Source organism: Cavia porcellus, unplaced genomic scaffold (assembly GCF_034190915.1).
Source record: "Cavia porcellus strain 051 isolate PalLab524CR breed Dunkin Hartley unplaced genomic scaffold, mCavPor4.1 scaffold_5, whole genome shotgun sequence".
Classification (NCBI taxonomy): Eukaryota; Metazoa; Chordata; class Mammalia; order Rodentia; family Caviidae; genus Cavia; species Cavia porcellus.
In genome coordinates, this window is record NW_026947488.1 from 37,982,065 (window position 1) to 38,005,523 (window position 23,459).

The 23,459-nt window shown below is 38.5% G+C and overlaps 1 protein-coding gene across 4 annotated transcripts in view; it reads left to right on the forward strand.

Moving 5' to 3' along the window:
• The window catches only part of Kif16b (kinesin family member 16B), a 398,969-nt gene extending 377,161 nt beyond the window's left edge, over positions 1-21,808 (forward strand). Inside the window, exons 27-28 of one of the 4 annotated variants that reach the window (XR_010047480.1) lie at positions 13,998-14,144; positions 16,772-16,892. Coding sequence is in view for 2 of the 4 variants with exons in the window: in XM_063248662.1 (XP_063104732.1) it covers positions 16,772-16,906 (135 nt within the window). In the remaining 2 variants the exon portion in view is untranslated. Of the gene's footprint in view, positions 1-13,997; positions 14,145-16,771; positions 16,936-21,586 lie in introns of those variants that run through there. The other 3 variants (XM_063248662.1, XM_063248667.1, XM_063248665.1) reach the window with 3 other exon arrangements.
• Positions 21,809-23,459: the final 1,651 nt, after the last annotated feature.

Genomic DNA, 23,459 nt, shown 5'->3' on the forward strand with positions numbered 1-23,459 from the left:
CTTCCTTGGGCTATGGAGGCTGATTCTCTTGAGAGCCCATTATCATAGGCTTGAAATACTAAAAAAAAAAAAAAAAAAAAAAAAAAAAAAAAAAAGCTGGTGAATAGAAACTCCCCTGCATTCTAGAATGATATTTGAAAAAGACTTATAATTGTGTAATGCTTTAGTTTTCAGCTATAAATGATATTATGTACAAACATATTTTAGATTATAAATGTTTAATTGGTGGTTGTGGATTTTTCTATATAATCATATTATCACTACGTCAAATAAGATTAAAAAACTAATTGTTTTTCCTGCTCCAGAAACTTGCCTTTGCCTTTTCCCACTCAACTCCCTTTACATCCAGAGCTCACCTCTTTCTGACTCTGATCACCGTAAATTAGTATAGCTCATTCCTATGCTGTTTGGGTGAATATGCCCAACTGTCTTTGCTTAACATAACGGTGAGATTACATTTTATTGCTGCTAGCAGTTCATGTTTATAAATGCTGAATAGGATTCCACTGCATAAATATACCACCAGCGTCCTTATCTATTCTGTGTGTACATTTAGATTATTTCCGGTTTGGAGCTAGTTCTCCTAAGGCTTTTATGAATATTCTGGTACAAGCCGTTTTGTGGACATATTTCTCCATTTCTTTTGGGTAAATATTGAGGAGTGAAATTGTTGGGTTACAGGGTAAATATACGTTGTTTAATTTTATAGGAATCTGCCAAACAACAATTGTAACATTTAATACTCCAACCAGAAATGTGTTTTCTGAATAGTTTTTAAAAATTAGCAGTGTCTGCTCTCCTATTCCTCTCTGACTGTATAAGATATTGTAAGCATTTATGAGCAGAATTTTTATAATTATTGTCTATACAGACAATATTTTCTCTTCTTTCTTTTTCATAGTGCTGGGTATTGACTCAGGGCCTTCACACTGATCCATCTCTGCAGGACCCTCACCCCATTTTTTATTTTGAGATGGGCTCTTACTAAATTGCCCAGATGGGTTCAAACTTGGGATTCCACCTCTAGGAGTGCTGGGATTATAGGTATAGATGCCCAGCTAGAAGTACTGTATTTAATTGGCAATTCAAAAATATCTTGATGTAATATTTTCCACATTTCAAAGTTCTTTCTTGTTATTATATCAGGAACATTTTACAATCAAGATGAAATTCACATGCCATAAAAATCATCCATTTGAATTGCTTACTATAGTGATTGTCCGCATATTCTGAAGCTTTGTGACCCTGGCCACTTTCTAACTGCAAAACATTTTTATTACAGTGTGGATCTTGAATGCTTCTCAAAGGGAAATGGGTTGAAAGCTTGGTGCCTGGTCTATGGGGGAAGGTGGGTGTGGCCCAGGAAAAGGAATTCATGGTCACTGGGGAATGTCCTGCAGGTGGGGTCTCCTGCGTCTCTCCTTCACTCTACAGCTGCTTTGGGGTGAGCAGCTTCCTCTGCCATGTGCACCCACTGAGATGCACTGCCTTGGCACAGCCCAAGAGTAATGGGCTGACTGAATATATTCCAAAATCCACAAAACTGTGAGCCAAAATAAACACTTCCTCCTTTTAAACTGGTTATCTCAGGTGTTTTGTTACAGTAATGGAAAGCTGATGAATGCAATTTTTATCGAACTGAAAGGCGACCTCATATGCATTAGCAGTCACTTTCCATTCTTCCCTTTCCCTGGCCCATGGCAACCATTATTTATTCATGTTTTTACTGGTTGGCCAATCTTGGACATTTAATACAAACATTTTCAAACAATATATGGGCTTTCATATCAGGCTTTTTCATGTAGTATATTTTTTGTAGAATTTTATATATGTTGTAGAATATGTCAGTAATTCATTCTTTTATATGGCTGAATAACAATGCACCATATGAATACCCTGAATTTTGTCAGTTCATCAACTGGGGGACAATTAGGCTGTTTCACTTTTTGGTGAATATGAATAATGCTGCTATAGACATTTGTGTGCAGATGTTTGTCTGGACCTATGTTCTCAGTTTTCTTGAGTGTAGTCTTAAGAATGGAACTCTACCTTATGAACCCTTTTCCACAATAGCAATGCTATTTTGCATTCCTATCAGAGATATGTAAGGCTTCCAGTTTCCCTGCCTCTTTGCCAATACTTTTTTATTTTCTGACCTTCTCACTGTAGCCATCACAATGGGTCCAAAGTGATAAATTATTGTGGTTTTTATTTGCATTTCTCTAATGACTAATAATGTTGAGCAGCTTTTCATGTGCTTAACGTCCATTATGTGTGTGTATTTTCCAGTCCTTTGCCACATTCAAAAAATTATCTTTTTGTCATTTGATTGTAAAAGTTTTAGTACCTTCCCAGATATATACACATTTTGCAAAAATCTTCTGCATTCTCTGGGTTGTCTTCTCAGTTTCTGAACTGTTTGAACATAAAACTCTTAATTTTGATGAAGCCCAATTTCTTTTTTTATTTGGTTGTTTGTGATTTTTTAAAAAAAAATTATCTAAGAAACCTTGCCTTATCTAAGGCCATGAAAAATTTAAGCTTAAGACTTAAGATCTTTAGCTTTTACATTTACGTTTTTCATTCATTTTGAGTTAATTCTTGCATATTGTATGAGGTAGGGATCCAGGTCTATTTTTGTTTCCATGTAGACAGATGTCTTAATATTATTTGTTGAAGACTAGTCTCTCCCCATTGTTTCTTTTTCTCCTTACCAACAATCAACTGGAAATAAAGGCAACTGGAAATAATCAACCAACAATCAACTGGAAATAAAGGCAAGACTTCACTTTTTGAATCCCTATTTTATTCTCTTACTAAGTACTGAACGATTTTTGGCTATTGCAGCTTTATTGTACATTTTTAAAGTAGAAAATGTGACTCCTCCCAAATTTGATTTGTTTGTGTGACTCTTTTATTTCCATAAGAATTTTAGAGTGTTAATTTTTGAATCAACTGTGCTTCTCACAGAGATTGCCTTGAATCTGTAGGTCAGTTTAGAGAATATTGTCAAGTTAGCAATAGAAATTCTTTCTACTTGTTAGCAAAGGACATCTCATTTATTTAGCTCTTTATTTTATTTCAGTGATATTCTAGAATTTTCAGTGTACAAGCTTTGCACTTTCTTTAGTAAATTATTCCTAAGTATCTTATTATTTTGTTGCCATCCTCACTAAATTGTTTTTGATTTGTCCATTGTTATTACTTAGATACTCTCTGGAGATTGGTATATTGATCTTACATCATGAAAATCTTGCATTCCTTGTAAATGGTGTATGATCCTTTACGTGTGGATCTGCAGGATTTTATTGAAGATTTTTGCAGCTGTATTCACAGAGGATGTCCTTCAGTTTACATTTGACGGAATATCTTTGTTTGGGTCAGTTTCAGAGTAATACTTGCCTTATGAAATGAATTTTGAGATATTCTCTCTTCTATATTTTGGAAAAGGTTTTAAAAGGTTGTTCTTTAGGTGATGCATGGAATTTTACTAGTAAGTCTGTTACTTTTCTTTTGAGAGAGTTCAACCTCTTTGTTTACCTTAGGTCTATTCAACTTTCTAAAAGATTAAAAGCTTTAGTCTAAAAGATTAAAAGATTTAGTCTAAAATATTCTTGATTTTAATAATATATTTTTTGTTAGTCTGACTAAAAGACTGTCAGTGAAACCTCAAAAAATCACTTTCTTTTTTTGATTTTTTTCCTATTTTATTTTATTTTGGGGGGAGCATAAGGGATCACACTCATGACCTTGTGCTTGCCAGGCAGGCACTTGTGCTGCTGAGCTATATCCCCAGCCCTGAATGTTATTTTCTATGTTCTATTATATTTACTGCTGCTCAATCTTTATTATTTCCTTTCTTTAGATTTCTTTGGATTTAGTTATTCTTCTTTCCTGGTGCTTTTAGTGGAAGTTTAGCTTATTGTGGTGAAATCTTCCTTTTATTTCAATAGAGAGTTTTAGAAACAATTTCCCAGTAATTACTGCTTTAGCAGAAGCTTCATTTTCATTCATATTAAAATGTTTCTCAATTTTCCTTTGATTTCCTCTTTGATGTATTGATTTGGGGGGATTGAGATAGAGTCTCATCACATAGTTCAGGCTGGCCTTGAACTTACCATGTCACCTAGACTGGCCTTGAATTTGTGGGCATCCTCCTGCTTAGCCGGCTGAGTGCCAAGATTACAGGTGTGCTTCATCGTGTCCAGTTCATAATTTATGGATGTTAAGTAGTATGTTTTTTAGTTTCCACATATTTGTAAATTCCTCAACTCACAGAGATTATTCATTTCTGATTATAATCTATCTTAACAAAGAACATGTTTTGTGAAGTTTCAATCCTTTTAAAGTTATTGAGATTTACTTTAGAGCCTAACACCTGTTTTATGTGAAGGCTGCTGTGTATATTTTCAAGACAAATGTGTGTTCTGGTATTTTTGAATGGCATGTTCTGTTAGGTTTCATTAGATTACAGTACTGCTCAAGTTTTCTTTCTTCTTGCTGATCAGTAGTGAAAGGGAGGCATTGAACTCCTCTACTGTTATCATTGAGTCATGTGTGTCTCACTTCCAATCTGTCAAGTTTTTCCTTTATGCATTTTGGGGGCTCTGTTGTTATTTTCTTGTGTTTATATATATATATATATATATATATATATATATATGCTTTATTAATATATATATGCTTTATTAACACATATACATGATGGATTAATTCTTTAATCATAAAATATTTATAGTAACATTTTTATTTATAGTAAAATTTTTCTAAAAGTATATTTTTCTTGTATTAGTATAATAACTCTAACTCTTTTTTTGCTGCTATTTGCCCTTTAATTGATTTGTATATTTGAACTTAAAGTGTGTGTCATATAGACAGCCTACAGCTGGGTCATAGTTTTTTGATCCATTCGGCCAATTTCTGCTTTTAAAAAATTAGCACTAGAGATTAAATGCAGGAAGCTTTATACGGAGGTACATTCCCTGTCTTTTTAAATTTTGAGACAGGATTTCACTGAATCACTAAGTTCCTCCGGCTCTGCTCAGTCTTGCAATCCTCCTGTCCTTGTCTCCCAGAGTGCTAGGATTATAGGATTACAGCCACATCTGCCTAATTTCTGCTTTTTTTAAAAATGAGGTTGCTTATTCTACTTAAAACCTAGTGTGATTATTGAGAAGGTATTTATGCTAGCCTTTTTGCTATTTTTGCACCTGTTTTTTTCCTAGTTTGTTTTCTTTTCCATTGATGTATTCTTCTGTAGTGAAACTTTTTAGTGTACAACTTTTCTCTTGTCATTTCTTGTGTGTGCTTGTGTTTTCTCTGGAATTGCAGTAATTTATAAGAATCAAGTTTGGATTAATACTATGTTAATTTAAATAGTTTTAAAAACTTTTTTCCTCCTCTCGTTTTTACTATTTTTGTATAGTTGTATCTCTATAAATTTTCACCTATACAGATTTATAATTATGTTTCATGTACTTATCTTTATAATCATGTAAAATAAAAACATGCTCTTCACTTCTTCATATGGATTTCAGTTATTATTTAGTGTTCTTTTCTAGCTAGTAGGGCAGTTCTGTCTGTGACAGAGTATCTCAGATTTTGTTTATCTAGGTACATCTTAATTTCTCTTTCATATTTGAAGGTAGTTTTGATGGGTACTGAATTTTTGGTCCACAACCTTGGAACATTTTGAATGTAAAGCCCTACTGCCTTCTAGCTTTCATGGTTTCTGATTAGAAATCATCTGTTAGTCTTACTGAACATATTTTGTTATGTTATGTTAGTAACTTACCTCTTATTGGTTTCAAGATTCTTGCTTTGGGCTTAATGTTTGGCATATTGATAATGATGTACCTGTGTATACATTCCTTTGTGCTTATCTTACTTGGAATTTACTGAGACTCTTGGATATGTACGTGAATATATTCAAGCAAATTTGGAAAGATTTTAGGCCTTCTCAGGTCTTTTTCTGGTACTATTTGTATAACTATGCCTGCATGTGGCCATCTAGATTTTCAGAAACATTTATGAAACCCAATGGGCATCTCACAATTTCTTTCTTTTTATACTTGTATCTCCCAAAGTAGTCCTTGCGTATCCTCTGTATTGAACAGACTTTAAAGTGATGCCAGGATTCCTGCTTCCTAGGTAGTATTCATGCTTTGTTTAGTCTTCTCTTCTGGAGTATGGAGAATGCCTGAGTCTCTAGTGAGTAGTTCACAAAAACTTTGTCACTGCTATGACTTCATTTTAGCCATAGGAGTTGGCAAAATGGTTAGATATCTTTCCAATAATTTCTATCACAGAGAAGGCTATTTTCTTATAGATACTTTCCGTGTGCTTGTGTGTGTAAGTATGTGGGGTGCAGGAAACAAATCTAACCCTCTTTTTTCAAGTTTAAACTTTTTCAGTTTAAACTTTATTTTACTTAGCTTGATTGAGGTATAACTGGCAGTCTCTGTTGTTAGTTATGAAAGGCCCTTTTCCATGCTGTATGGTATGCCCTGGCCTTTGGAGCAGTGCAGATGGCAAGAAAGTATAGAGGCCTGAAGGAGCTGAGAGTGGCCTTTGGTTAGTGGCCCTTTTTTGTGGTCACAAGGAAATGAATTCTGCCAACAACTTCAGGAGGTTAGAAATAGATACATGAGAAGTCAATGACTCTGACAGAAGATAGAATAAGAATGATGATCCCCATTTAGAAAAGCATGTTTCCAAGATAAAACACACATTTTGTCTGATCTCTACTCCTTGCTGTGAAGAAAGTTGTGGGAAATAGTAAGCAACCTAGTTTGCCTTCCTGAGGGAGAAACAGAAAGAGACTACTTTGTCCTCCAGAGGAAATTACGAATCTCCTTCCAGGCCTTCCTGTAGTTGGCATCGGCTCCTCTGATTCCCAGCCCCTCCGCAGCATCCGATGCTGGGCCTTAGCTGGATCCCCGTGAGGTCTGCTTAGGAGTACCATGCCGTTCCATGTCCCTCACAATGTCCACAGCACCAGGAACAGAAAGCACACTTCTGGCAGAACCATGACCAGCAGGCTTCTGCTCATGAATTCCCCTGTCAGGTATGGAATAAGTCTGCATGCTAACACCAGGGAACACATCATTACACCTGTCTGGTGGAGATGGGGCTGCTGTCTCTCCAGCTGGTTGGTGCATGATTACCCCTGGTCATCCCAAATAGCCTATCTCTAGGGAGGCCAGCTGTGCCACAGCAAATGACAAACATTCCCTGAAGGCATCAGAGGTTAAAGAATCTGACTTCTCTTGCCATCGCTGTTTTGGGCTCTATGACCTGCATCTCACACTTGAGAGAAGCTGGCACACAAGAACACAGCTCCAGGAAGAGGACTGGTCTCACTTTACAGCAGATATCATTCAGCACAATTCCTGTATTACTCTCTGGATCTCATCACCTGGCAAGTTAGCATCAATGCCTGTACAGTTAGGTATCAGTTTGCCATTTGGTTGTTGAAGGAGCCCTCAGGACTGCTGATCGCTATCTGCGAGGGAAGGGGAATTCTGTGCTAGCTGTGAGCATTCTTGGGACTTTGGAGCCAACCCAGGGCTTGACATGCCTTTGTGATACCTTCACAGCAAGAGCTGAGCCCTTGTTGGGCTTCAGGGAATCCTGTACTTTCTAATGATGCTATTGAACTCCGTGAATGTGTTTATTTTTCTAGCAAGAGTACCAAAGCTTACATTATATTTTCCAGTTAACAGCTACTGAGAGTTTTTCCCCCTCAAATAGTGTTCTAAGCACTTTTTATATATTTATGGCATTTAATTCTTATAGGAACCCATTGAGTTGTGTATGTATCATTGGTACTTCAATTTTATTTTTAAATTTTATTTAAAGAAAGACTAAACAAAACAGAAAATGGGTAGAAATAATACATAATTTCAAAGAAAAAATAAATAGTAAGAAATCACTAGTTGATGTTTACATATTGTCGTTTTACAAATAGTTGTTCAAGATACAAAAATGGGACTTGTAAAGTGGGAATTCAAACAGTGAGACCACAAACAGTTCTGTTCAACTGTCCAACAAAACTTAATAACATGGTTGTCAATCCTATACACTTAAACATACATGCAGTTATCCATATCTTCATTTATGTTTAGACTAAACAAACTAAAGCAGGTTAAAATCATTCTGAACAAAGAATGATAGTATTGCTGGATTTCACATCATGACACTCCATGATCAGCACTGGGTATTGTAGTGTCTTTTTTTTTTAATTTAATTTAAAGAATGACTAAACAAAACAGAAAATGGGTAGAAATAATATATAATTTCAAAGAAAAAATAAACAGTAAGAAATCACTAGTTGATGATTACAGATTGTCTTCTTACAAATAGTTATTCAAGCTACTAAAGTGGAGTTTATAAAGTGGGGATTCAAACAGTGAGATTGCAACCAGTTCTGTTTGACTATCTAACAAAAACTTAGAAATATGGTTATCAATCCTATACACTTAAACATACATGCAGTTATCCATATCTTCAATTATGTTGAGATTATATAAACCCCAGAAGGCCAATATCACTCTGAACAAAGAATAATACTATTGCTGGGTTTTACATTATGACCCCTCCAGAATCAGCACTGGGTATTTTAGTGTCTCTTTTTCTTCAAAGTATCTGTTCATTTCATCATGTGTCATATGATCAGTTCTCATAAAGTGTTTCTAGATTCTACACATGCATGAGTCTTAACATGTATTTCTATCCTTTCTATATTAGAGGGAGAAACAAAACAAAGCAAGGCAAAACAAAACATATACCTATAAACACATGAAATGAAATAAACATAGAAGACCATTGTACAAATTGCTCTACCACGGTTCCTGTGTTGTCTTTTGTTATCTCCAAGAGAATTGGCTATATCATTAGACATAGTATAATTGAATGTGTCAGTACATAACAGTATTAATAAAAACACAATTTTGTATATAGTATAGAATTGCAAAAACTGGCAGTTATCAAACCAAAACGTGTATCGTAGAGTCTTGTCATCTTCATTGTAGTTGCCTATACTCTCAGACTTGATACTATCAATCATATCAGTTTTGAATAAAATCTTCTCTGCCTCATTTCTGTTATGCTCTTTTTCATTCTGTTTTATGCTCCATTCATTGAGGCCTCTCTGCCACTGTTCCTGGAATCCTAGTACTTTTCTTTCTCTCTAGAATGCCCTAGAGTATTCTCTGTAGAGTTGGATTGGTGGTTGCAAATTTTCCAAGTTCCTCTTTGTCTTGGAAGCATCTTGTTTCTTCATTAATTTCTAGAGACAGTTTATCAGGGTATATCAATCCAGGATGGAGGTTATTTTCTTTCAAGGCTTGGAATATTTTGCTCTAGGCTCTTCTTGACTTGATGGTTTGTGTCAAGAAGTCTGCCATTACTCTGATGGGCCTTCCTCTATAGGTGATCTGTTTCTTGCCTCTAACGGCTTTTAATATTCTGTTCTTATATTGACTTCCTGGGATCTTGATTATTATATGCCTGGGTGTAGCTGTTTTGGTTGTAGGTGGCTGGAGTTCTGTATGCCTCATATATCAGAATATCATTTCCTTTTCCTATGTTTGGGAAGTTTTCCTTAATTATTTCTGTGAATAAACTTTGTAGTTCCTTTGTTTGTGTCCCAGCTTCTTCATTTACATTCTTTATTCTCAGGTTATAGATCCTTTTGTCATCTTCTAGCCTTTGTATTGTTACTGTTTGTTTCCTTGTTATTTTTAAAAAGTTTTCCCTTTCATACTCCCACACTGCAAAATTGTCCTTCAGTTTGGATAATCTGTCCTTAGTTTCTTTCAAGCTGATTTGCCCTCTTTCCATAGAGTTTTTAATTTCCTGGTGATCTCTTTGAATCTGCTTCCTGTATTCTATATTTTTTTATATTTTTCACCAAACGGTTCTCTCCTTTGTTTGAGTTCCTCCCTTCTTCCATCTGTGTCTGCTTGAGGGGTACTTAGTATCTCTTTTATTAATCTTCTTATGTCTTGCTTTATTTGGCTAAATATTTCACTTTTGAACTCATCTATGAGGTCCTGAATATATCTCTTTATGTCCACTGGCACCATGTCTGATATTGCATGTTTGCTGTTCTCATTCTCCTTGCAATTTACCTGTCCTGGGTCAATGTTCTCAGGGTTGGGGCCTGGGGACTTTCCATTGTTGCTTCCTCTTCCTATCTTTTTTGCTTCTTCCAGGAGTCCCCAGTTTCTTTCTTTGTTGGTTATAATTCTTCTAAAGTGTGCTGGCTAGATGACTCTTCATACTGCAGTGTGCCAGTGAGTTGCAGACAGGGACAGCGTATGCTGGCCCCTCCCCTCTGGATCAGTCAAGCTGCTGTGGCCTACACTACTGTATTACTTTATGCTGCCTCCCTTCCAGACCAGCTCCACTGGGCCAGTGTGGTTAGTGTGCGCCACTGCTGCAGGGACTTCACCTCGGATAACCTATTGGGTCTCAGCCAGGTCACATGACTCAGGTCTAGCTCACTCCACCAATCCCATTTGGGAAGGGAACAATTAACTGAAGTCACTGCTGCCCCGTCCTGCCCAGTCCCAGAATGTCATCCTCTGGAGCCCCTCTATTTATAGAATGGCTCCACTCCCGTCACTCACCACAGGTTGATGTAGGCACCCTGCCAACTCAGCCCTCCATTCTGCTTGCTGACCCCTGAACTCAATGTAACTGCTCCTCCAGTGAGTCGAAGCGGCGAGGCCTCGGACAACTTGGCAAGTCACAGTGGGACCCTGGCCAGTCACGGCATGACCTTAGCTTAGCAAATCACAATGGGACCTCAGATGGTCAGCAAGTCACCTTAATTTCTTCTTGGGATGAGAGAATTCATCTCCCTCTGTTTGGGGCTCCCCACTCTGTATTAAGTTGAATGCTAAGTTGACTATATCAGTACTTCAATTTTACACATAAGAAGTTGATGGCTAGAGAGAGGAACAAGGATTCAAACTCAAGTTGCATCACCAGAGTATCTATGACCTCCAGAGTGTTGAAACCTTGTTTCATTCAGAAACTAACATTTCTTCTGTCTTCTTTGTCCCTTATAACTCAAGACAACATTATCGCATTATTGCTCACTAGATATCTATTTCCATCTAGCTGTTTGGTACATGGCATGACCTTTATAGATGATTTGCTCTTAGGCACATTTGTATACCATTAAAGGATTCTTTCCTCTCTTCTTTTCTGCCCTCCTCTCATCATAGAACCATTCTTAATTTATGTGTAACAGTAATTGAAAATACATAGCCTTATGAGTTATTTGTATATAAACATGTCTATTACATGCATGGATGGTGGACTGGATTTTACTTATGACCACACCTTCCTGAATCCTGACATAAACTATTCCTAATACCTCAGAATACTTCCTTGCACCCTTTCATAATCAATAATAATGCTTCTGACCCTTCCAGGGATCACCATTGTTTTGACATCTCTCACAATGTATTTGTTTTCCTTTTCTTCATGTAAGCAGAACCACATAAAACGTATTACTTTGGGGTTTTTTTTTTCACTCAGTGTCACCTGTGTGAAGTTTATCCATGTTGTTGTACGTTAAGAGTTTTTGTTTATATGTATTATTGTTGCCTGGCAGGATTGCATTGTGATAAGTAAATTATACCATAGTTAAACTATGCCACAATTTCTCTGTTCCTTCACTGATGGAAATTTGGATTGTTTTCAGTTTAGGACTATTGGAAGTTCTTCCTTTTGGTAATTCTTCAGCTCCTTTTGACAGCAAAGTAGAGCAATAGCTGGGGAATATCTTGATCGGTCACCACGCTAGTTAAATTAATAGTCTGTTGTGCTGCACACTTAATGCAATGTAGCTAAGTTGATGCAGGGTCCAAATCCTTTTTTACATTATTTGCCCTCCAAGGCTATGAAAGGGGATTCCTTTAAACTTCTTTTGTGGACTGTAAAATGGTAAGAAGAAATGTGCAAGTATAAAAATGTAAACTGCAAAATGCTATTCACTTCTGAAGTTATATCATTATCATAATATATATGACATATTAAAACATATATATCTTGTGTTAAAAATAAGTATAGGTGTAATATTCTTTATCCAAAGTGCTTGGGACTAGAAGTGTTTAAGATTTTGGCTTTTTCTGATTTTGAACTCTGTGTAGTGTATAATAAGATATCTTGGGAATGGGGTCCAAGCCTAAACCTGAAATTCATTTATGTTTCACTTTCACTGATTCTCATAAACTGAAGGAAAATTCTGACAGTATTTTGAGTGCACTTGTGTTTTGAGTGACCCATCACTGGAGATAAGAAATGGAGTTTTTCCAATGGAGGTTCTGAGTTTGGGTCTTCAGATTAGAGATGTTAGGCCTACCAGGCCCCCAACTGCAGTGTGTAATCCTGTCAGACACCAAAGCCTGAGGGGGGCTCTGTCTCAGGAGCAGGCACAGCAAGATGAGGGTGGTAGATATGGCTGAGTCACCAGGTCAAACCACAGGGTCAGTGAAGGACTGGATGTGGGTTGTGATACAAAAGAATCAATAATGATTCCAGGGAGTTTTACCTGTACTATGTGATGGATAGAATTGCAATTGACTAGTCTGGGAAGCCAGAAAAGATTTTTGTTTTTCTGAGCTGAATTGTGAGGATAGATAGGATTTCCCTAAGGGAAGGATCTAGGAAATTCCAAATAGCAAGTGCATCAAAAACAAAGGGGGATGAGGGAATCTGGGGAGATGAGATTGGAGAGAATATGAGACAAAACTGCATGAAAAATAGTGACATCTCTGCAGTAGGCCTTGCTGAGGAATGTGGCAATAATCTTACACATGGGAGACAGCTGGAGCTTTTGAGTGACAGGACATGACAGCCTTGGGAATAAGTTAATAAGACTAAACAGCCCCATGGAATCTTTCCTTCAGGCCAGCTTTCTCAATAAGTAATTCTTTAAGGGTCATCCAGCTGTATTTGTGAAAATAGGAGTGAGTGGTGCCTGTGGTGTTGATCCCCCTATGTCCCATGCTGGTCACAATAAGCCAATGCTGGAGTAATTTTTGGAGTCATGTTTGTGCTTACCAGGACAGAAGTGGGGAGGCCACTCTTAAGATGGCCACTCTTGGGGCTGGAGATTTAGCTTAGCGACATGAGTGCCTGCCTTACAAGCAGGCAGTCATGAGTTCGATCCCTGGTACCGATAAAAAGGAAAAAGACAAAAAAAAAAAAAAAAAAAAAAAAAAAGATGGCCACTCTTGAGATGACGCCATTCTTAGAGTAATAGAAAACCATATTTCCTCCAATTATTTAAGAATCAGGGTATGCAAGGAGGGTCAAACATAGGAAAAAATTAATGATAAATAAAAATAAATTATAATTCCAGAACTTGGAGTGTTTTGTATCCAATCACTGAATTGCTTGGGGTAAGTCTTCCACTGAACTCTGTACCTTCATCTGCAAAACAAGGTGTCCCTTCTTGATCTTACTGTCAGCTTGTAATAAAAGTATAATAAGATGCTGTAAGTGAAGTACCTCACATGCTACAATTCACTGATCAAAGTCTCCTTGTCAGTAAAGTGAATCCTTGTGGCATAAGCCTGGGTCCAATGGATCCGCCCCTTACTTTGTACTGTAAATTTGTACCTTAGCATTATAGTAGCCAGCTATGCATCTCAGTAAAGGTGGGAAGCCATCTTTTACCCACTTGGTATGACAAATGGCAAGAAGTATGCACAGATGCAAAAGTGTCAAAATGAGATCTGGACCCACCTTTATGCTCAGTTTAACTGGTTTTGCATTTGTTTACTCGAGCATCACTCTAGGATTTGTTAAGAAAAAAATTTTCTTTTGATTTTTCTAGTAGAAATAACTCAGTTTAGAACAATGGCACATGAAAAACCAGATGTGCAAGTTTTGGAGTTCAAAAGTGAATCATCAAATTATTCATGCATTGATGAAGAAGATGATTCATTATGGTAAAATACATGCTTTCATAACAGGAGAGTGGTGAGAGTGTATGATTATGATGATGACTTTGGCATTGGCCATGTGAACCAAAGTTCCTGCAACAATGAAATGGAGCAAGAATGAACTGATACAGACTCAGGGATTGTAGACTTCCTTGGTTAAGATGGCAAAACAACAACGTGAGTACATATTTAACTAGTCAAAATGTTGCAAAATGACTATGCAACCAAATGAAATAATCCAGTGTCAAAACAGTGATGTTGATATTTGGTTTCATTCAGAATTGTTTTAAGATTCGATGACAAAACCCAAAGAAAGAAAAAGAACTGATAATCTGGCTGCTATCATTGCTTGAGACATTTGTGGGTAATTGTCAATTTACAAACCATCCGAATACATGACTATTGATGAACATCTTCTAGCATTTCATGGTCACTGTAGGTTCAGGTAGTATACGCCCTTCCCCCCAAAAAACGTCAAAATATGCTATAAAAAGTATGAGCTTGTAGATGCAAAGATTTATGCTTTCACTTTAGAAATTTCTCCTGGAACTCAGCCATCAGCCTTTATTCATACAGTAATAAACCAAATGAGGTGAAGAGACTTGCTGCTGCCATCTCCCAAAGTAATCAGAATGTGACACTGCACAGTTGGATTACTGGTTTCCAAGTGATGTTACATTTACTAACACAGCACAAGTTGACTAGTGCAGGCACTGTGCACAGGAACAAAGCAGAAATTTCAAATGAAATGTTGCAATTTCAACACAGAGAATTGTACATTACAATCTATGAATCTTTCAGAAGAATATAACATAGGCCTCATATATGGCAAAGAAAAACAAACTTGTACTGTTGATGCCAACATTTTTCTATGATGGAAATATTGATAAGGAAACCTTGACAAAATGAAAGCCTGAGATGGAAGCTTTTTACAACAAAAACAGACATGGAGTAGAAGTTTGTTAATGAGTTATGCAGCAATTATGATGCCACTTGAAACACTGGCATTAGCCAATGGTGATGTTTTACTCTTAAACATGTGTGACATGAATAGTTTCATAGTTTACAAAGAAAATAACAAGTACAAAATATCACAGAGAAATTTTCCTAAAGGATTTGGACAGTAGCTCACAATGGTGGTCATTTACAGCAGCGGAAAAGCAAAATGTTCCTAGGGAACAATGAATAAAAGTTGTGGTGTACACTGATAAGCTGCAGTAAACTGGCAGGTGCAGTATCACCAAGAGATACTAGGACCACAGGAAAACAAAAAAGATATCAACTGTGCCCTATAAAAAATTACAGGAAGCAAAACACATTTGGGTTCAGTGTACACAAGTGATAGTTGAGCACAGAACATGCAGTTGTCCTGTGTGAAGACTGCCTTGGATATGAAGCTGAAGCAAAGCTTCTGTGTAGACTTTTGTTTGTGTTTACACCGTAGCTCACATAGGTTTTTGTTTTTTAATATCTTTCAGTTTTGCAAGCAAGTAAACAGCTGATGTGAAAATGTTGGTGTCTATTCTAAGTACTCATTATACATTTGATATTGTATTTTATTGACATCTTATTTCCCTGCTAAGTGCATGTTGTACAATATTTCAGGAAGCTTCTGACAAAACAGGGAGAGAAGAGAGGTGACAAGACTGCCACATAGGACAGAAAGCTAAGCCCACGTGCTGTCAGTATTAGTGAGACATGTGCGTGGAACATGCAATTGTCATGTGTGAAGACTGCCTTGGGTGTGACAATTGAAGCTAAGCTTATTTTTGAGGTAGAATTGTATTGATATTTTCACTGTAGTTCATATAGAAATTTATTTCAGATGTTATATTTTAGGTTTTGTAAGGAAGTACACAGCTAATGTGAAAATGTTGATGTCTAATCTAAATGCGTAGTATATATTAAGAATTTAATAATTTACTTTATTGATATTTTATATTCCTTTTAACTACACACAGTATAATACAATAGAACCTCCTGACAAAACAGCAAGATTCCACTGAAATATCAAGTGTGTCCTATAAAAAGGACAGGAGTGCAAAAGACAGGTGCTATCAATATAAGCAAGACATGTATATAGAACATGCTGCTGTGTGCACCTTAGGTGTTATTATTCAAGTAAAGCATTTTTTTGTGTGTGTGTAGACTGCTATTGGTATTTTCATTGTATTTCATATGAGAATTTAGGCTTTATATACCAAAAACTAGTCAATGTTGAAAATTTTTGATGCTTTTTCTATAAACAATAAATACTAAAAACTAAATACTTAATTTTTGTGATATTTTCCCCATTAAGTATTCATTGTTTATATAGTAAAACTCATAAAATTCAAATTAGTACTTCATCAATAGAAATAGTCTAAAGACTGTTCTTTGATGGCAAAATTAGTCTTATGCTCCAAGGTCTACGGCAGTGAACTTGCTCTGCTTTTAGGCCCTGCTTGCTTCCTATAAGTACAGCTGATCAGGCTCTCCAGACTGTCACTAAAAATCTATGGCTTAGAAATTTTCAGGCCATTGCTAGGACAGGGTTGAGACAGACAGAGCAAAGAGGGGACATTTAAAGGGCTTGCTGTAGGGAGGGCCTTGGTGCAACAGTGACTTTTTTCATGCAGATGAAACCAGGCAGCTGGGGACCCTAGTTTCTTGTCATTGGATTTCTCATCTAAGACCCCCCCCCCAAGTGGCCCCATGTCACCTTCTGAGCTACTTCAGCAATCATGGTCCACTCCCTGTTACCAAAACAGAACATCAGAGACTGATTAATTAATAAAGGAGGCTTCTTTTGCTTACATTTCTAGGGGCTGACTAAAGAGTATGGTGCCATCACTTGCTTGGTATTTGGTTTTGTCACACCCTGCTGCATCAGGACATGCCAGAAGGTGTCACATGGAGCAAGAAACACTGAGGGAACCAGGGAGAGGATGCTTTTATAACAAGGATGACCGGAAAAAGAGAGAGAAAAGTAATTTCAATCCAGCATGGACAATATGTCTAAAAATGTACCTCGATTCATGCGTTTTATAATTATTTTTAGTCTGTTAGTCTGGCTGTTAATCTATATGTGTGACAATTAACTTTATAGTGATTTATATAATAAATAAATGAAACTGATGCTTATAAAAGAGAAGGCAGGAAATAGAATCAAGGAATGTTATGTACATGTACCAATTCCCCACAACGAATGCAATCATGTACTGCAAACGTGGACTAATAAAAATAAAACCAAAGCACCCCCGTGAAACCCATCAATGCACAAGTGGATTAATCATCACCAGTCATCTCCCCAAGGTCCCCTTTCTCAAATACCATCAACACCTCTGGGAGTAAATTTCCCAAACACATTTTGTAGGACACATTTCATTGACAATTTGTGATTAGTCCTCCTAATTTTCCATTGGAGGCAGGGAAGCTCCAGGAGGCTGGCTTTGACAGGTGGAAAAGTGCAAAAACACTCTTTCCTATTTGCAGAGTGTCTTCTGTGCCCGCAGGCAGGCCTGTAGCAGCTGAGGGCTGCCAGAGGGTGCTCACAGCTGTCCTGGTTAGAGGCTCCCACGCCCACCTGCTTCCGTTTCATCAGATGCCTGAGGCCAGAGCGGGCGCCTTTGTATTGGCTTCACTGCTGGGATTCCCTGACCCTTGAGGGAAAAAACTGCTCTTGAAGGAGAAACATCTGCCAGCGGCAATGTATGCATAGTAATTACCATATTTTTTAATGAAATATCTGATGCCTCATAATTGAAAAAGATCTGCCAAATCATTAAAAAAAAATTATTAGTTTATGGGAAATGGAAGTTGTGTAATAGCATGTGAAGAGCCTGAATTTGGTCTCAAATAGCAGCTCTGACATTTATGGAACCAAAGCAACACAGGGTTATTGTATAGATTGCACAACATACCAAATGCTTCGGATGATGCGTGGTAGGAAATCAAGAGATCATGTTTTTTGGAATGAAACAGTGCATGTGGCTTCCATTACAAAGTCCCTATGTTAAAGTAGCTAAAATGATATAGTACGGGTACATTTAAGCTGTGTTAGAAAATCAGATTCATCAGTTACAGTAGATTATTGCAGTAATTTGCCCTGACATTGAAAAGGTTTTGGCCCAGACAGGCCACTGTAGCCAGGAAAACCTCAGCCGGAACCAGGACGCCCCTATCTCCCCCGCCCCTAGGAATTTACCTGTGATGCCATCTTCCTGCCCCTGGGAATTTGCTTAAGGCACAAAACCTAGGACCAATGGGCTACCCGTGCATCCCTGATGCCCCCTTAGGTTCCATCCCAAACCAAGGCTACTTACATACCCCCCAAGCCACGTGTCCATTGGAGAGATCGCCAGACACCAGCGGTGGGGAGTGCCGGTCATCTCTCTCCGTGTTCTCAGAATAAAGGCCGCTTTTTGTTTTACACTTATCATCATTTGGAAATATTTTTCATCTTTTGGAAATAATCCTATCAGACATAACTGAGCCTCCTGATATTCCTGGCTTTGAGTAGTTCTCTTCCCTCTGACACACAGTTTGGTCATATGACTTCTGATGACCAACAGGACCAGAACACACCATGATTTGAAAAGTGCTTGAGCTTTAGCACTTACCCTTCTGTGGCTCTTGGAGCCTTCCTGAGCTGCTTTATGAATGAGTCAGGGTTCTCTTGCTGGAAGACTGTAGGTATATGGAGAAAAGATGAACTGTTTCAAGAGAGGACACTCTAACTTAAGAGACTGCCAACAGGCCTCACAGCTGACTTCAGATGCATGAGCACACCCTGCTGAGACAAGCAAAAGAATCAGCTGACCCCAGCCCGAATTGCCAGCCCCCAGAACTAGGAAGGAAATAAATGATGGCTGAGCTCAGCTACTGAACTGTCATTGGTTTGTCCTGCAGTTACAGAGCATTCACTTGTCAACCTTGAGAGTCCAAGAGCGTTAGTGGAACTTGAGTAAGAATTAGTTTGAGTTTTCTTGAGTCTAGGAAACCAGAGAGTCTACAGATAAAGATTTGGCTGCCCTGACAACCTGGGCCTCTCTGGTCACAGAATTGTTCATCAAAACCATCTGAGAGGAACTGTAATAGACCTTCCAGCTTGCAGTGTGAGCATTTATACATATCCCATGAAATCATTATGAGGCCCGGCTCATCAGCTGCGGGCTGCAGCAGAAATCTTAGCTGCAATGATTGATTAGTACTGAGCTGAGTATAATCAATAAAGCACTGCTCATAGGAGATCATCATTTTAGACTTAATTAGAGGTGGCTTGGTTGTTACACAGAGGCTATTTAGAGGCTGCAGATGGATTCGATTTGCTTTTTCATTTACAGCCTGAAAAGTTGAGCTCCATCCTTTTTGCACCTCCCAAATTTAAGAGTGATAGACTAAGATTAGATGTATGAGACTCAAAGGTGACCCTGGGGAAAACCAAAGGGCAAAAGGGCCTGAAAAATGGACTGAGACTGGGACACCGCTGGTGCTTTTCAGAGGTTGGTGGTTGGAAAGTAGTCTATATTCCTCACTTGGCAGCCAGAGTGCTCCTCTACCCTGGGCTAGCTGCTGAGCACCGTGACCAGCACAGCTGCTGCAGGAGCGGAGAGATCTTTTGCATTGCAAAGCCCAGGCAGCAATCTTTCTCATCCAAGCTTGGCAAGATAGAGGAGAGACAGTAGCACTACAGGTGCATCAGTTTATGAAAATACTGTTCAGCTGAGCCCTCTGAAGTGGGACTTTTACTGAATACAGCTGGTCTGCTGAACACACCTTGCCACATAGCAAGTTCAGGATCAGTGTTTCCTCTTCTGACCTCATAACTAACTGGGAGCTATGGTTCCAGCCACTCCCCAGCATTGTGAGTGTGTTTTGGACCACATATCTCTAGCCCAAGAAGAGATCAAATTTCCAAATTCAAAGTAAGACTTCTATAGTATGCATACCACTTTGGCACTAATGTAAAGTTGAAAAATCATTAAGTTGAACCATCCTGAGTTGGGGACTGTCTATAGTAACATCAATCTCTGGACAGACTCAATAATCAAGCCCCTTATAAGCCTGGTCTGTAACTGTCACCACACTATAGATGTCATTATTCCTTACTTACTGAGGGAGACCTTACCAAGGATGTAATGTAATTTGCTCAAGGTTGTGCAACACATTGAGAAGGAAGCCAGGAGGCAGAGACCATTCTACTAAAACCTACTCTCTCTTATAAGCCAAGCAGGTGTAGCAGTGCCTCCGAAGGTCATGAAATTCAGCTCCTGCTCCCAAATAACTTGAGAGAATCTTAGCTGCATACTGTGCAAGGCCCTGAGTATGATGAGTGAGAGACAATATTTCAGTTTCTTTCTTTTCTGGAAGAGAGAGTTTTCTATAGTAGCCTCTGCCATAACATCTAAGTCCAGTGTTGCCCAGTAGACATGGAAAACCTATTTACCTTTGCCTTATAGAAAAGCAGAAACAGAAGCACATAAGCAATATAATCTGGAGGCTCCTCAATTGGCCTTCAGTCATTCATCCTACAAGCGTTTATTATTTACTAGCTTTGCTTGAAGTCTTGTGGCTATTCTTAAACTGATTGCCACATTAAAGTCTCAACTCACTTTATTTAGTCCATAAAACGGGATAATAAAATGTGCTCAAAAGAATTCATAACCCTTGGGAGCAGCACCCTTTCTGTAACCTGGGGACATATGTGAGCATGTGACTGAGAGGAGAGCCAATTATGCCTGTAACAGGTGATATTCGTGGTCCTTAAGGCAGATAGAAGCAACAGCCATCAGGATTTTGCAAGGTGCCAATATATAGCAGCTACTCAACCAAAGATGACTTGGACTGTGACCTAATGTGCCAGTTAGGATTAATCCATTGAGTTTTGAGAAATAAATCTTTTGCTTCACAGGGCTGAGGGCACTTGTGATTTACAGAATATGAATGTGAATACTGGCCTGGCCTTTATTAACTTTCCATCCTTGGGCAAACTTTTCAATCTCTGTGTTTTCATCTCCCCACTGTAGGAACATTTGCTGAGCATTTTTGATGAATTCAAAACTTTGCTAAGCTCTTACAAATATAAAAATACAGCTGAATTAAGTCAGCCCTCCTTCCTGCTCCAGGAATTCTTACAGTGTGGCTAGGAAAATGAGAGGGCTGGCCACAGGTGAGGCCCCAGGACTGAAGAACTGTGCAGGATGGGGTGAGGTACAGACAAAGAAGAGGTGGAGGAGGGTCTCCTAGCTGGTGGCACTTCATCTGTGCCTGAAAGGTGAACCAAGTGCCCATCACCAGCCACTCAGAAGACAGGCCTTTCCAAGGAAATGGGGGACCACAGTGAATTCTGCGTGAAATTTAGGGTGCATTCTAGTGAATCTGAAAAGACTGAACTGGCCAGAGCAGCGTTTCTTAGCTGGCAGCAGTGAGTGACGAAGGCACACTGGAGACCTGGGTCGTTTTTATAAGGATCTATAAATGCAAGCTATGAACTATATTTTTCTTTTTTCTTTATGGTTCAGATAACTTTCGATGGGATGAAACACAAGTGCCTTTGTTTTGTGTTTGCTTTGATAAAGTCTTCAAAAGGGAAGCAATAACGAAGTGGTTCCAAAGAGAAATGTTTTTCTTTTCTTCAGAGATTAATCAGAAGGCAGCTGAGCCGGCTGGAAGCGCGTTGCCCGAGTGTGGACAGCAGGAGTTGGTGTCTGTAGAGCTCAAACCCGATCCACAAAGACAGAGTTTGGTCTCAAACAACTGAAGATTCCTGATTTTCATTTCTGATAGCTCTGTTTCTGGATTTATTAAAAATTTAAGGTACTTGAATTAAATTAACACTCCTTGAAGATTTTCCAAAGAAATGTCAATAGCGGTGTGTTCTCTTTTCTTTCTTATTTTTGTGCCTGCATCCTTTTGGGGTGGTCTGTAATTGCTTTTTAGAGGTGGTGGTAGTGGTGGTTAGTGTTCAGTGGGTGTCTGTTTCACCTCCATAAAAGAATACTGAGGGAGCAGAATTACTTTGACACATTAGAGTCAGGATTTCTTGAAACAAATTCTGGCTACCAGTTAGAAGTGACCCAAATGCTTTGCTTGGCTTTGGTATGGTGTATACCACAGCTATCACTGTGGGAAATGCATCAGGTGAATTCTTTTGCTCGATAATTCCTTTAATGCTTCTTTTCAGCTTTGATGTCCCATGTCCATCAACACATATAAAAGTAATTTGGAGCCCCAGGGGCATTTTAGGTGTGAGATTAGTGATTTTAGCTGCAAGCTTCCTGGACTGAAAGGCCATGTTCCCAACCTTGATTCTGTGAGGGCACAGAAGAGATTAAAAGATGAGCTAAATTTGATCACCAGCTATGAGCAAATGAGGTCCCTGCCCCACCTTCCTCACATTTCCCTGTTTATCAGCTGGGATGGGCATAGCTTTAAAAAGGGAAAAACAGGCCTGGAAAACTATTTTACAGTGCCCTGAGTGAAAAACAGCCCAAAAACTTACTCCCCAGTTCTATTACAAAGATGAGACTATGGACCCCCAAAGAATACATGTTCCCAATTTGAAAGACACTTTCCTTTGGCATGAGATTATCCAAAGGAAATTATCCAAATTACAATAGTAATTAATCCTGATTCCCTCTGCCTCTGTTCTCCCCATACCTGTTAAAAAGAAGAATTTTTAGAAGCTTCCTCCTGCAAAAAATTAATTACACAGAAAGCCTGGACAAATATTAGGTGGAGACAGACCAAGGACTGTGTCTTCCTGGTGTGTCCCGTGCATGCCTGGCCTCTCCATCCCAGAGGTGTACTCAGGGGTTACCCCTCTGTGCCTCAGGCACAAAAGGACAGAAGTCTCAAGTACATGGGTTCTGTGGCATGAGATTTGAGAGCCTATTTACAACTACAGCTACTAGGCAAACTGTGGCGTGGCCATATGGGGAACATTTACTTAATAAGTGAAAAGGAATTAGCATAAGGAAGGCTCAGGTACCTTTGCACAGGTCTTCTGACTATTGTTCTGAGCCCCAAGTGACTGCTTCTCCTAGATAAGGCCTTAGGCTGATCCTTGCCTATGCAGTGACCATGAGGGAGAAAGAACATTTTTCAAGAAAGAGAGAAAATACTCAGGCAACCAAGAGTCACATTTTATTTTGCCACAGGCAAATCAGAATAGATTCAGTAATGCAAGCCAATTTATTCTGGCTCACAGGAGTTGATTGTTAAATTTTAAGGAATTTCATGAGCCATTGGTAGCTTGGAATTGGTCATGGTAGAAGCAGTCATACCACAGAAATTGGCAGATGCTACAAATCAGGACTCTGTTCTACCCCAGCCCAGAAAACTTACTATCTTTAACAATATGGCAATGAGAATAATCTTGGAAATGTCATTTCTCATTCAGAATTGCCCCAGGGCTCCCTCATTTCTTGGGAAAGGTCAAACAGGTTTGACTCAAAAATCAGTCAAATGAGCACATGTATGTATGTGTGTGTGTGTGTGTGTGTGTGTGTG